This window comes from Narcine bancroftii, chromosome 3, assembly GCF_036971445.1.
Source record: "Narcine bancroftii isolate sNarBan1 chromosome 3, sNarBan1.hap1, whole genome shotgun sequence".
Classification (NCBI taxonomy): domain Eukaryota; kingdom Metazoa; phylum Chordata; class Chondrichthyes; order Torpediniformes; family Narcinidae; genus Narcine; species Narcine bancroftii.
In genome coordinates, this window is record NC_091471.1 from 104395830 (window position 1) to 104410741 (window position 14912).

General features: G+C 43.4%; 1 protein-coding gene across 4 annotated transcripts in view; it reads right to left on the bottom strand.

Moving 5' to 3' along the window:
- Positions 1-14912, bottom strand: part of LOC138757436 (magnesium transporter NIPA2-like) — a 43555-nt gene that overhangs the window by 9668 nt on the left and 18975 nt on the right. For all 4 annotated transcript variants that reach the window (XM_069924713.1, XM_069924712.1, XM_069924711.1 and 1 more), the window contains exons 3-4: positions 10818-10874; positions 5623-5713 (exon numbers count right to left, since the gene is read on the bottom strand). In XM_069924713.1, the coding sequence (XP_069780814.1) occupies positions 5623-5713; positions 10818-10874 (148 nt within the window). The remainder of the gene's footprint in view (positions 1-5622; positions 5714-10817; positions 10875-14912) is intronic.

Below are 14912 nucleotides of genomic sequence, written 5' to 3' on the forward strand. Positions count from 1 at the left end.
CTACCTGACTGGACACAGCAGAAGCCCACAAGCCTGAAATCGCTGCCATTGCCGTCGACGAGATCCTCCACGAATTCCCCGCCATCTTAGAGCCACGGTTCAATGCTTCCCAGCCCTAGCATGGGGTCTTTCACCACATCACCACACAGGGCCCCCTGCTGCATGCTAGACCCAGATGACTGCTGTCCGAGAAGCTCCAGCAGGCAAAGGAATTCTCAAGGCTCCAGGATCTGGGAATCATCCAGTGCTCAGACAGCGCCTGGGCATCGCCGCTCTATATGGTCCTGAAATCGTCCAGGGTCTGGAGACCGTGTGGGGACTACCGTCGGTTGAGCGATGCAACCACCCCCGACAGGTACCCAGTGCCCCACATACAGGACTTGTCCGCTAACCTCCACAGTGCATGGGTCTTCTTCAAAGTGGACCTCGTGCGTGGATACCATCAGATACCGGTGCATCCAGACAACATGGTTATGACAGCCATTATCATCCCTTTTGGCCTCCGAGTTCCTGCGTATGCCCTTCAGTCTAAAGAATGCGGCCCAAACGTTCCAGTGCCTCCTGGATACGGTTGGAAAAGACCTAGACTCTGTGTTCATTTACCTGGATGATATTCTCTTTGCCAGACGTAACCGCGATAAATACAAAGCCCACCTCCACACACTCTTTGCCCGGCTGGCGAACTTTGGCCTCACGGTCAACGCGGCCAAATACCAGTTTGGCAAGGAGTTCCTCCAGTTTTTGAGGCACACCATTTTGGCGCTGGGGCCGCGCCGATGCTGGAGAAGGTAGCAGCTGTTCAACGATTCCCCAAACCTTCCACCCTGAAAGACCTCCAAGAGTTCACGGGGATGGTGAACTTTTACTATCGTTTCATCCCCGGAGCCCTGTGCACCATGCACCCATTGTTTGTGCTCATGGCCACCAAAGTGGTCAGAGGAGGCAGACAGGGCTTTCATTGTGACAAAGGAGGCTCTAGCCAACGTCACGCTGCTGGTGCACCCGTAGCCGGAGGCACACACGGCGCTCTCCGCGGATCCCTCAGCTACGGCAGTGGGGGGGGGAGGGGGTTCTGGAACAGTGGCTTGATGGTCAATGGTGCCCGCTGGCCTGTTTCAGCAAGCAGCTGCGCCCGCCGGAGCTCAAATACAGCGCCTTCGACCAGGAGCTCCTCACACTGTATTTGGCCATCCGCCTTTTCCGCTACTTCCTTGAGGTCAGGACTTCATGGACTTCACAGCCTTCATGGACTCATGGGCCAAAATGGCCTGTTACTGTGCTGTATGTATGTGTAAATTTATTTTTTTTTAAATTGTGATGCCCTAAAATGAAGGACTATGTATATAAAGTGTTATAATTTCTACATGGTCAAACTAAAATATATCCAAATAACCTTGAATAAAATCTGGAATGTGCACTTTAATTATATATGAATTGTTTGATTACAAATTTAAAACTGTGGAGCACAGGGGTAGATAAAGGAAAACAGTGTCTTTATCCCAAACTTTATGGAGGGCACCGTCAATCAGGCTACTTTGCAATGACTACAACTCGGCTTTCAACACCATCATCATACGCTCAATACCATCACAAGCTTCAAAGCCTAGTCCTTTGCAACTGGATCCTTGACTTCCTCATAACATAATAATTACAACACGGAAACAGGCCATTAGGCCCTTCTAGTCCGCACCGAACCAAACACTCCTCTCTAGTCTCACCTACCTGCACAATGACCATAACCCTTCACCTTCTTCTCATCCATATACCTGTCCAGCTTTTTCTTAAATAATAAAATTGACTCTGCCGCCACTATTTCTCCCGGAAGCTCATTCCACACCGCTACCTCTCTCTGAGTAAAGAAGTTCCCCCTCATCTTACCTCTAAACCTTTGCCCCTTAACTTTTAACTCATGTCCTCTCTCCTACTCTTAACGGAAATAGTCTATCCACATCCATTCTGTCTATCCCTTTCATAATCTTAAATACCTCTATCAAATCCCCTCTCAACCTTCTACGCTCCAAAGAATAAAGACCTAATCTGCCCAATCTCTCCCTGTACTCTAGATGCTTAAACCCAGGTAACATTCTGGTAAATCTTCTCTGCACTCTCTGTTTATATCCTTCCTATAATTAGGTGACCAGAACTGCACACAGAACTCTAAATTAGGTCGCACCAACGCCTTATACAATCTCAACATCACCTCCCAACTCCTATATTCCATGCAATGATTGATAAAGGCCAGCATACTAAAAGCCTTCTTCACCACCCTATTCACATGAGTTTCTACCTTCAGGGAACGATGTACCGTTACTCCTAAATCCTTCTGCTCTTCTGTATTCATCAATGCTCTCCCATTTACTACGTATGTCCTGTTCTGATTCTTCTCACCAAAATGAAGCACCTCACACTTATCAGCATTAAATTCCATCTGCCATTTTTCAGCCCACTTTTCTAAGCAGCCCAAATCCCTCTGCAATCCTTGAAAACCTTCTTCATTATCCACTATTCCACCTATCTTAGTATCGTCTGCATATTTACTAATCCAATTCACCACCCCATCATCTAGATCATTAATGTATATAACGATCAACAATGGGCCCAATACAGATCCCTGAGGCACACCACTGGTCACCGGCCTCCAACCTGGCAGACAATTTTCCACTACCACTCTCTAGCCTCTCCCTTTCAGCCAATGTTCAATCCATTTGACTATCTCAAAATTTATACCTAAAGACTGCACCTTCCTAACTAACCTTCCATGTGGTACCTTATCGAAGGCCTTACTGAAGTCCATATAGACAACATCCACTGCGCCACCCTCATCCACATTGCTAGTCACCTCTTCAAAAAATTCAATCAGATTGGTCAAACAGGACCTTCTGCCCACAAATCCGTGTTGAGTGCTCCTGATCAGACCCTGTCTATCCAGATATTTATAAGTACTATCTCTAAGAACTTTCTCCATTAATTTACCTACCACAGACGTCAAACTTACAGGCCGATAATTGCCAGGCTTCCTCCTTGAACCCTTTTTAAATAACGGAACCACATGCGCAATACGCCAATCCTCCGGCACTATCCCCATCTCTAATGACATTTGGAAAATTACCATCAGAGCCTCTGCTATTTCCTCCTTTACTTCTCTCAATGTCCTAGGGAAGATCCCGTCTGGTCCCGGAGACTTATCCACCTTTATATTCCTCAAAAGCCCTAACACTACATTTTTCGTAATCACTATATTCTCCATATTTACCCAATTTGCTTTTTTTTATCTCACATCTCCCAATATCCTTCTCCTTGGTGAATACTGAAGAAAAGAAACTGTTCAATATCTCCCCCATTTCTCTAGGCTCTACACACAGTTTTCTGCTCTGATTCTCTAATGGACCAATTTTGTCTCTCGCTTTCCTTTTACCATTAATATATTTGTAGAACCCTTTTGGATTAATTTTCACCCTGCTTGCTATAGTCTCCTCGTACCTTCTTTTAGCTTTCCTAATTCCTCTCTTAAGATTCCTCTTACATTCAATGTATTTTTCAAACATCTCCTTAATTCCATGCTTCTTATACCTAATGTACGCCTCCCTCTTTCTTCGAACCAAGCTTCCAATATTCCTTGAAAACCACGGCTCTCTCAAACCTTTTGCCCCTCCTTTTAACCTAACAGGAACATAAAGCTTTTGCACTCTCAAAATCTGATCTTTAAAAGACTTCCATTTCTCTACTACATCCTGCCTATAAAACAAATTGTCCCAATGCACACCCTGTAAGTCCTTTCGCATCTCCTCAAATCTAGCTTTTCCCCAATCAAAAACCTCAACCCTTGGCCCTGACTTATCTCTTTCCATAATGGCATTGAAGCTGATGGCATTATGATCACTGGACCCGAAGTGCTCGCCAACACTAACCTCCGTCACTTTACCCATCCCATTTGCCAACAGTAGATCTAACACTGCTCCTTCTCTGGTCGGCACCTCTACATATTGTTGTAAAAAACTATCTTGCACACATTTCACAAACTCTAACCCATTCAGCCCTTTCACAGAATGTGTTTCCCAATCTATATATGTGGAAAATTAAAATCTCCCATAATTACAACCCTGTGCTTATCACAAAAATCCACTATCTCCCTACAGATTTGCTCCTCTAGGTCTCGGTCCCCTCCGGGTGGTCTATAATACACCCCTACAAGTATAACCTCTCCTTTCCCACTCCTCAGTTCCACCCAAATAGCCTCCGTGGACGAGCCCTCTAATCTTTTCAGGTTGCCTAAGCACCGCTGTAATATTCTCCCTGACAAGCAATGCAACACCACCTCCTCTTGCCCCTCCGACTCTATCACACCTAAAGCAACGAAACCTAGGGATATTCAGCTGCCAATCACATCCCTCCTGCAACCATGTCTCACTAATCGCTACCACATCATACTTCCAAGTATCAATCCACACCTTCAGCTCATCCACCTTTTTTACAATACTCCTGGCATTAAAATATATGAATTTCAGAGATTTCCCAATTCTTAATCCCTGTTTTCCCTCATCTTTAATAACAACATTATTTCCTTTTCCTGCCAATTGCCCTTCATCTTCTTCCAGAGCATTTCCTTTCTCTATCACCTGCCCATCTATATTCAAATACTTGCTACAAACTTTCTTTGTTTGCATTCTAACCTTCTCCTTACTGCTCTGTACTATTTTGCTCCCTCCCCCCAACCATTCTAGTTTAAAGGATCCTGAGTAGCCCTAGCAAATACCCCTGCCAGGATTCTGGTCCCCCTGGGATTTAAGTGTAACCCATCCTTACTGTACAGGTCACATCTTCCCCAAAAAAGGTCCCAGTGATCCAGAAACTTGAAACCCTGCCCCATCAGAGGAATCAGCATGAATCAGAAACACCTCCGGTTAGATAAATTTTTACATGATAGAGGAATTATGGGATAAGGGGAGAAGGCAGGTAGGTGGAGTTAGGTCATAAATTAGATCAGCCATGATCGTATTGAATGGCGGAGCAGGCTCGATGGGCCACTTTTGGCCTACTCCTGTTCCTACTTCCTATGGTCCTATGCCACAAAGACACTTGCAAATTTCTACAGGTGTACCGTGGAGAGCATTCTGATTGGTTGCAACACGGATGCACTGGACTGGTAAAGACTAGTGAGTTGTGAACTCTGCCAGTGCCAGATTGGGCAGTTTTCGCCCCACTGAGGAAATCTACAAGAGGTGATGTCTCAAGGAAGCACCCTGTATCCACAAGGAACATGCCCTCTTTACACTGGTACAGGAGCCTGAGACAAACATTGCAAAACCAATTTCTTCCCATCTGCCAAAAGTTTTCTGAATGGACAATGAACCACAGAGCACTACCTTACTTTCTCTCCTTTTTACATGTTAAGTAAATAAATTAATGCAATTTATAGCAATGTTTGCACATGTAATGTTGCTGCAAAACAACAAATTTTGTGACACGCTTGTGACAATAAATTCTGATGGTACCTTACTTAATGCTCAACTTCGTCCACTTAAAACCTCCACATGTTGGTATGCTTTATTAATTACACTCAAATAGTAATGTTTTGCATTAAAAGTATCCCTCTATTTTAGTTTCTTCATGAATAATTCATACCTTATGAGCACACTCAGTGCCCCTAATGGGGTAACCAGTGTGGCAGGTGCAAACGCATAGGCAGTAAAATTAGCAGCTTCTCCAATACCCACTGCAAAATAAAACAGGGTACAAGAGTGAGCTTAGAAAGGAGCTCCGAACTGTCCATCCTGATTTTTTTTTAATTGATATATATAGTGGAAACTTGGGACTATTTATGCTGGAGCAGGAGCACTACAAGAGCCGCATCACACTTGAGTGGTGAGCATGCTCAGTGAGACACATTGTAAAAGCCACATCACTGAGTGGTGAGCATGCTCAGTGCAACAGTGTACTCATACATGACCGGCAGCCTGGGATGTGAATAAAATTTGTGCTGTAATCTCTGAGTGTTTATTAAAACCTCCAATGGTACAACCGAGGACAGCGGCTCTTACAGTCTTGCGGTGCTCCTGCTCCAGCATAAAATAGTCCCAAGTTTCCACTGTATATAAAAAGCTTTCAAATTGATTTTCCATTCTGAGTCACTCTCTACTTTTTAACTTGGTCATAAAGTGCAGGCAATAATATTGCTAAGAAACCCATGTCTTGGAAGTTGCACTCATCTGTTCCAGTGATATCCTTAAATGACAGCAGGGTGTGTTGGACAGAACATATTCAGAGCTAATTATCTGACACTGAAAAACACTTTACATAGCTTGTGGAAATGAGCAATTCAGAAAGATTATTAAAAATATCTTTAGTGCTACGGAAGTTTTCAAAATCATGTTTCTCATTCATGGCAGAAGGCCAGGAACAATTATTACAAACCTGGGAAAAAGCCAAAAGACATGAAAATTTTACTTGGGCAGCAACTTATGCTCAGGAATGCTCAATGTTTTGGGTGGTAGAAGCAGGTACAAGGTTAATTTTACAAAAGGGAATTTGATTTAAAAAAAAAACAAAAAACCAAGAGAAAGTGAAAAATAGGGAGGTGGGATTTCCTGGATAGTTTCACCAAGAGTTGAGCCAAAGCACAATGAATTAAAACTTATTATTTTGTTCTACAAATAATTAAATTACTGATTTATTGTTGAAGCAATCTTTGAAGTATAGAAACCTTTCAGATCCAATATTTAACTAAAATGCTATTTCTATTACAGTAAAGATTTTGCTTTTATTAAGACACATTTATTGAAATACGTTTTATATTCATTTTTAGAATACATGAGCCACAGACCCCTAAGATTTGGTAAATTCCATATGCCTCGTTGATTACATTCCACATTATAATAGTAGCCAATATTCAGATGGGCTGCAAATGTTATGATCAGCAGCGTTTACTTTTTAAGTTTCCCCAAGAAAATGCAAATTTCAGCATAACTTGGTACTCCTCATGAACGAGATCACTTGATTATTATAGGCAGTCCTAGTTTGATGCCCAGAGAGAAAGAAATAGCGGTGGGGTTGTAGGCACGGTTTAGGAATCTGAGAAGAGCTGGAGCAAAATATTGGATCATCTACAGGATAAAGGTTTTGAATTGGACTCAATACTGGAGTCAATGTTACCATTAATAGCAAATACTGCTAAGTTCATTAGATCCTTAAAACCAAACTCCACTTCATTAACATTGATGGATGGACATAGCCTTGGGCTGCCTCAGAACATGATATGTAAAGGGAAGAAAAGGCATCAGCTGATCCCTTTACAGTCTGATTATGGCAGGTCTAACCAATGGCAATGTAGCAATCAAGGCTTTAGCTGTGATTTAATGCTGGCTCACCTCTACTTACAAAGAAAGAGGAAGTTGACCTTTGAAAACATTCAGAATTAATATTTGGAATGCACATTCATGATAAATATCAGGAAAAGAGATGGGGAGATCTTGAAAAATTTATTTTCTTTGGTATTCACAAAGGAGAAGGATATTGAATTGTGCGGGGTAAAGGAAGCAAAGAGGGTAATTATGGAAACTGTAGTGATTAAGAAAGAGGAAGTACTGGAGCTTTTGAAGCATATTAACGTGGATAAGTCTCCAGGTCCCGACAGGAATTTCCCCAGGGCCTTGAGTGAACTTAGTGAGGAAGTAGCAGAGGACCTGAATGTGGTTTTTCAAATGTCATTAGAGATAGTTATAGTGCCGGAGGATTGGTGTATTGCACATGTGGTTCCGTTGTTTAAAAAGGGTTCAAGGAGCAAGCCTTGCAATTATTGGCCTGCAAGTTTGACATCTGTGGTAGGAAGGTTAATGGAAAGTGTTTTTAGAGATAAAATAAGTATCTGGAGAGGCAAAGTCTGATCAGGAAGACTCAACATGGATTTATGTGTGGAAGATCATGTTTGACCAATCTTGATGAATTTTTTTTTAAAGAGGTGACTAGGAATGTTGTTGAGGGCGAATGTTATCTATATAGACTTCAGTTAGGCCTTTGATAAGGTTCCTCATGGAAGGTTAATTAGGAAGGTTCAGTCGTTAGGTATTAATTTTGAGATATTCAAATGGATTCAACAGTGGCTGAAAGGGAGATGCCAGAGAGTCGTAGTGGATAACTCCTTGTCAGGCTGGAGGCCCGTGACAAGCGGTGTGTGTCAGAGATCTCTATTGGGTCGTTTGCTGTTTGTCATACACATTAATGATCTGGATGATGGGTTGGTAAATTGGATTAGTAAATTGCAGATGATAATAAAATGGGTGGAATTGTAGATAATGAAAAGGTATTCAAAGATTGCAGAGGGATTTGGACTGCTCAGAAGAGTGGGCTAAAAGATGTCAGATGGAGTTTAATGCTGATAAGTATGAAGTGCTTCATTTTGGAAGGAATAATCAAAACAGGACATACATAGTAAATAGGAGGACATTGAGGAATGCAGTGGAGCAGAAAGATCTAGGAATAATGGTGCATCATTCCCTGAAGGTAGAATCTCATGTGGATAGGGTGGTGAAGAAGGCTTTTAGTATGATGGCCTTTATAAAACAATGCATGGAATACAGGAGTTAGGAAGTGATGTTGAGACTGTTCAAGGCATTGATGAGGTCCCCAAATTATAGGAAGGATATCAACAAGGTAGAGAGAGTGCAGAGAAGATTCACGAAATGTTACCTGGGAAGCAGCAAAGGGATGGGGGGGGTTGGAGGAGAGGGGGGGTTGGAGGAGAGGGGGGGTTGGAGGAGAGGGGGGGTTGGAGGAGAGGGGGGGTTGGAGGAGAGGGGGGGTTGGAGGAGAGGGGGGGTTGGAGGAGAGGGGGGGTTGGAGGAGAGGGGGGGTTGGAGGAGAGGGGGGGTTGGAGGAGAGGGGGGGTTGGAGGAGAGGGGGGGTTGGAGGAGAGGGGGGGTTGGAGGAGAGGGGGGGTTGGAGGAGAGGGGGGGTTGGAGGAGAGGGGGGGTTGGAGGAGAGGGGGGGTTGGAGGAGAGGGGGGGTTGGAGGAGAGGGGGGGTTGGAGGAGAGGGGGGGTTGGAGGAGAGGGGGGGTTGGAGGAGAGGGGGGGTTGGAGGAGAGGGGGGGTTGGAGGAGAGGGGGGGTTGGAGGAGAGGGGGGGTTGGAGGAGAGGGGGGGTTGGAGGAGAGGGGGGGTTGGAGGAGAGGGGGGGTTGGAGGAGAGGGGGGGTTGGAGGAGAGGGGGGGTTGGAGGAGAGGGGGGGTTGGAGGAGAGGGGGGGTTGGAGGAGAGGGGGGGTTGGAGGAGAGGGGGGTTGGAGGAGAGGGGGGTTGGAGGAGAGGGGGGGTTGGAGGAGTGGGGGGGTTGGAGGAGTGGGGGGGTTGGAGGAGTGGGGGGGTTGGAGGAGTGGGGGGGTTGGAGGAGTGGGGGGGTTGGAGGAGTGGGGGGGTTGGAGGAGTGGGGGGGTTGGAGGAGTGGGGGGGTTGGAGGAGTGGGGGGGTTGGAGGAGTGGGGGGGTTGGAGGAGTGGGGGGGTTGGAGGAGTGGGGGGGTTGGAGGAGTGGGGGGGTTGGAGGAGTGGGGGGGTTGGAGGAGTGGGGGGGTTGGAGGAGTGGGGGGGTTGGAGGAGTGGGGGGGTTGGAGGAGTGGGGGGGTTGGAGGAGTGGGGGGGTTGGAGGAGTGGGGGGTTTGGAGGAGAGGGGGGGTTGGAGGTGAGGGGGGGTTGGAGGAGAGGGGGGGTTGGAGGAGGGGGGGGTTGGAGGAGGGGGGGGTTGGAGGAGGGGGGGTTGGAGGAGGGGGGGTTGGAGGAGGGGGGGTTGGAGGAGGGGGGGTTGGAGGAGGGGGGGTTGGAGGAGGGGGGGTTGGAGGAGGGGGGGTTGGAGGAGGGGGGGTTGGAGGAGGGGGGGTTGGAGGAGGGGGGGTTGGAGGAGGGGGGGTTGGAGGAGGGGGGGTTGGAGGAGGGGGGTTGGAGGAGGGGGGGTTGGAGGGGGGGGGTTGGAGGGGGGGGGTTGGAGGGGGGGGGTTGGAGGGGGGGGTTGGAGGGGGGGGTTGGAGGGGGGGTTGGAGGGGGGGGTTGGAGGGGGGGGTTGGAGGGGGGGGGTTGGAGGGGGGGGTTGGAGGAGGGGGGTTGGAGGAGGGGGGTTGGAGGAGGGGGGGTTGGAGGAGGGGGGGTTGGAGGAGGGGGGGTTGGAGGAGGGGGGGTTGGAGGTGGGGGGGTTGGAGGAGGGGGGGTTGGAGGAGGGGGGGTTGGAGGAGGGGGGGTTGGAGGAGGGGGGGTTGGAGGAGGGGGGGTTGGAGGAGGGGGGGTTGGAGGAGGGGGGGTTGGAGGAGGGGGGTTGGAGGAGGGGGGGTTGGAGGAGGGGGAGACAGGCATCTTTTTGCTTTTTATGTCACGAACACAAACAAACATGCCACTGCTGCTACCACATGGTGTGGAATTTCCACTGCTTCTATTGTTTTCGACAACAATGAGGTGATGCATTGGCCCCCTTTCAGTCCATTTGGAGAAATCATCTGTGCAGGTGACCTCAAGCAATTTTAAAATAAAAACCATTAATGAGCTTAGTTAAATCAACTACAAATGTGAGAAAAATCTCTGTCACAACCAGATAAATGCAAACTCAGCTTAATTGGATTGATCATATGTGGAATTTATGCAACTTGCAAAATAAATTACACAAAATAAATAATTAAAGAATACGGAAGTTTAAAATGTGTGGCTTGCCATTAGTTCACTAATCTCACAAAGCAGTCTTAAGCAACCCGAAAATTAACTTATCAGGCATCTACCAATTCCAGACACCAGAGGTTTTATTTTATTTAAGTAGATACTCAAGTTAATACATTGGAAAAAGCAACTTACTGGAAAGAAGGCCTCCCCACCATAGCCATTCCTTTAAATAGGCATATCCTCCATGTCCTGTGAAGTTATCATAGAGAAGTTAATATATTTGCAGCTGGTGTCAGGGCAGATTACAACCGACACATTTACTACTCTATCAATGTTCATTGGCAGTAATGGTTAAAGATCATTATCTTAAACTTTGAGCACAGACAGAAAATTACACAACCACACGTCTCCTCAAAATTAGCTAATAAAAGCACTTCCTTTTTTAAATTTTGAAAATTTTTTGCACTGAGTCATATAAATAAGAACATCCACAAATGATCATCAAGAATATATACATAGTGACATTTTTTCTTTCCCCCTTCCTCTCTCTCCCCATCCCCACCCCTCATCAAAAATCAATAAATGATAAAACACATTAAACAAAGAACACAAAAACAAAAATGAAAAAAAGTTGTATCATCTACTTTTGCATATTTAAATCTTATTGTGCTCATAATTATGTTGTTTTACGAGATGAAGGTTTGTGGTCGGCATTCTCCGACATATTTTATAGATGGTTCCCAAATTTGCTCAAATAATATACAGTTGGCTTTCAGATTGTATGTAATTTTTTCTAATGGAACACACTTGTGTATTTCTGTAAACCACTGTTGTATTTTAAGGTTTGTTTCCAATTTCCAGGTTGTCATAATACATTTTTTTTCTACTGCTAGTGCTATCAAAATAAATTTAGACAAAGCCCAAATAAAATTTAGTCATTATTTTTTGTCTCTATTATATTTAACAGAAATAATTTGGATCTTTTGGTATATTGTTTTTTGTGATTTTGTTTAATATTAGGTTTAAATTTTCCCAGAAAGTTTTTATTTTTGAGTATGTCTAAATTGCATGTAATGTAGATCCGATCTCTTGTTTGCAATGAAAACATCTATACGATGCTGTTGGGTACCATTCTTTTAATTTTTGAGGAGTAATATATAATCTGTGATGCCAGTTATATTGAATCATACATAATCTACTACAAGTACACGATTCTTTACCCGGACACCTAAAATCCGGAAAGCTCCAAAATCCGGCAAGTGGGAATTGGCGGTCAGGGGAAGATGTCTGGCAGCTGAGGCACTGGCGGTCGGGGGAGGCGGCTGAGGGACCGGCAGTCGGGGGAGGCGGCCGAGGGACCGGCGGTCGGGGGAGGCAGACGTTGTGGGAGACTGCCGGGCGACTGGAAGCAGGTGGGGGTGGATAGGCAGCACAATTTGGGTGGGCTTTCCGAAATCCCGAAAAATCCAAAATCCGGAACACACCGTCCCCTCAAGGGTTCTGGATAAAGGATCGTGTACCTGTATTTATCGTGTTCCTCGTTGTTCCTATATACAACTTCTCCCGTGTTTTGTTCTTCATCTCTGTGTTTAAATCTTTTTTTCGCAATTTTGTTTCAGTTTATACTTTATTTCATCTTCTTTATATTGCAATTTGATGTACATGTTTATAATAATTTTTTAAATTATCATTGTGTTTGTGATTAAATATTCATAGTTGCTACTTTCTGGTAATCTCAACATCGTACTTTGTGTTATTCCATATTTATCTTTTAATTGCTCAAATGTTAATAAATTATTTCCCAAAAACCAATCTTCTATTTTTTAAATTCCTTTTCTATCCCATTCCTTGAAAAATAAATTGTCTATTGTAAAGGGGATTAATGGGTTTTGTGTTAATATCATTTTTGGTATTTGATCATTTATCGTTTTTCTTCCAGGTGTATTCTTTTCCATAATTTAAGTATGTGATGTAGTACTGGTGAATTGTTATATTGCACCAATTTTTTATCCGATTTATAAAATATGTGTTCCAGGATATTTTCTCCCAATTTGTCTAATTCTATCTTAGTCCAGTCTGGTTTTCCTCCTCTCTGATAAAAATCTTGATAAGTACCTTAACTGTGCTGCCCTGTAGTAATATTTGAAGTTTGGTAGCTGTAACCTTTCTTGTTTGTATCTCCATGTTAATTTTTCTAGTGCTATTCTTGATTTTTTACCTTTCCATAAAATTTTCCTTACTATTTTCTTCAGTTTTGCAAACAATTTATTTGTCAGGGGAATTGGTAACTTTTGGAATAGATATTGCACTCATGGGAATACATTAATCTTAATACACTTTACTCTTCCTATTAAAGTTAACAGTAGTTCTTTCCAATTCTCTAAATCTTCCTGTATTTTTTGAATTAATGGATAAACAAGTTAGGACATTATTCCCTGGAGCATGGAAGAATGAGGGGAGATTTGATAGAGGTATTTAAAATTATGAAGTTTATAATAAGCTATTAAGATTGTAATCAAATTCTAATGACAAAATTAAAAGGGCCTGGGAAGAGGAACCTCAGTTACAGCTTCCAGAGGAATCATGGGAGAAGACTTTTGGATTGGCTAATACCTCTTCAATATGTGCTTGTCATTCTTTGATTCATTTTAAAGTAGTACATCTGGCTTCTATGTCGAAAGACAAATTGGCCTGCATTTTTTCTAACTTTAGTCCTATTTGTGATAGATATAAATCAGAAGTGGCTTCTCTAACTCATATATTTTGATTATGCCCTATGTTGGAGACGTATTGGATAGATATTTTAAAGATTTTGTCAGCTATACTGGATATCAGTTTGCAACCTAACCCATTAACTGCTATTTTTGGAATTATAGTTTCAGAAATGTTCCATATATCAGGTTGTAGCCTTTTCTACATTGTTGGCTAAAAGAGCTATTTTATTTAAATGGAAAGATTCTAATAAATCTACTTTAACTCAATGATTCTCTCAAAGTATGTCATGTTTAAGTTCAGGGAAAGTTAAGACATGTACATTTGATACTTTTATTAAAGGACACGTCAAACATATCAAAGACAGATGTTATGGACGTAATGGGAGGTGAAGACCTGGATATGATAACTATCAATAAAGGAGATGTACTCCTTTATTAAATGAGGGTCTAAAGATAGATAAGTCCCCTGGTCCTAATCGAATGCATCTTATGGTACTAAAAGAAATGGCAGAAGTTATAGTTGTGGTTTTGGTGATAATTTACTAAAGTTTTATGGATTCTGGGCAGGTTCCAGTCAATTGGGAGATGGTGAATGTCATGCCATTATTCAAAAAAGCATGTAGGCAAAGGGCCGGTTAGTTTAAGATCTGTAGTTGGGAAAATGTTTGAAGCTATCATTAAAAAAGAAATAGTGAGGCATCTGGAGTGAAATGCATCCATTTGGCAGATGCTGCTTGGATTACCAAAGGCAAGTCCGGTTTGACAAATTTATTGGAGTTCTTTGAGGATATAACGAGCGTGAAAGATAGAGGGGAGCAGGTGGACTTTGTTTACCTGGATTTTAAGAATGCATTTGATAAGTTGCTGCGTAAAAGACACAGAAGATTTTTTTTAAATGCATGGAATTGGGGGTGATGGATTACCATGGATAAAGGATTGGTTAACCAATAGAGAGAGTTGGGATAGAGGGCTGTTTTTTTGGTTGGCAATAAGCGGTGAGCAGGGTGCTGCAAGGTCCCTTAACTGTTCACAATATGCGTGAATGATCTGTGTTACGAGCCCAAAGGGCCACAAAACCCAGCATCAAAACTTTAGGAGTAATATTAGAGGATGCCTCTTTACTCAGAGAGTGGTGGCTAAGTGGAATGATCTTCCGGAAGAGGTCATTGCGGCAGGGTCAATTCTGTCATTTAAGAGGAGGTTAGATGAGTACATGGATGAGAGGGGGGTTAGAGGGTGATGGGCAAGGGAGTGGGTAGGTGGAACTAGTGGATTTTTCCACGTAAATCAGTACGGACTAGAAGGGCCAATATGGCTTGTTTCCATACTGTAAAATGTTATATGGTTATATTTAAAGAACACTTAAATTAGTCAACTCCAGTTTTGATAATTGATTGAATTATTATTCTAGTGACAACGAAGAACCAGCTGAGTTTCCAAAATTATAGTTAGTGGTTTTTGGATCACAGAAACATACTAATTAATGTAGTAAGATTAAAGGTGAACTTCAAAAGAAAACACACAATTTTCAGCAAATTGTCATTCCAATATTATTCTTTTAAATTAATAAAGG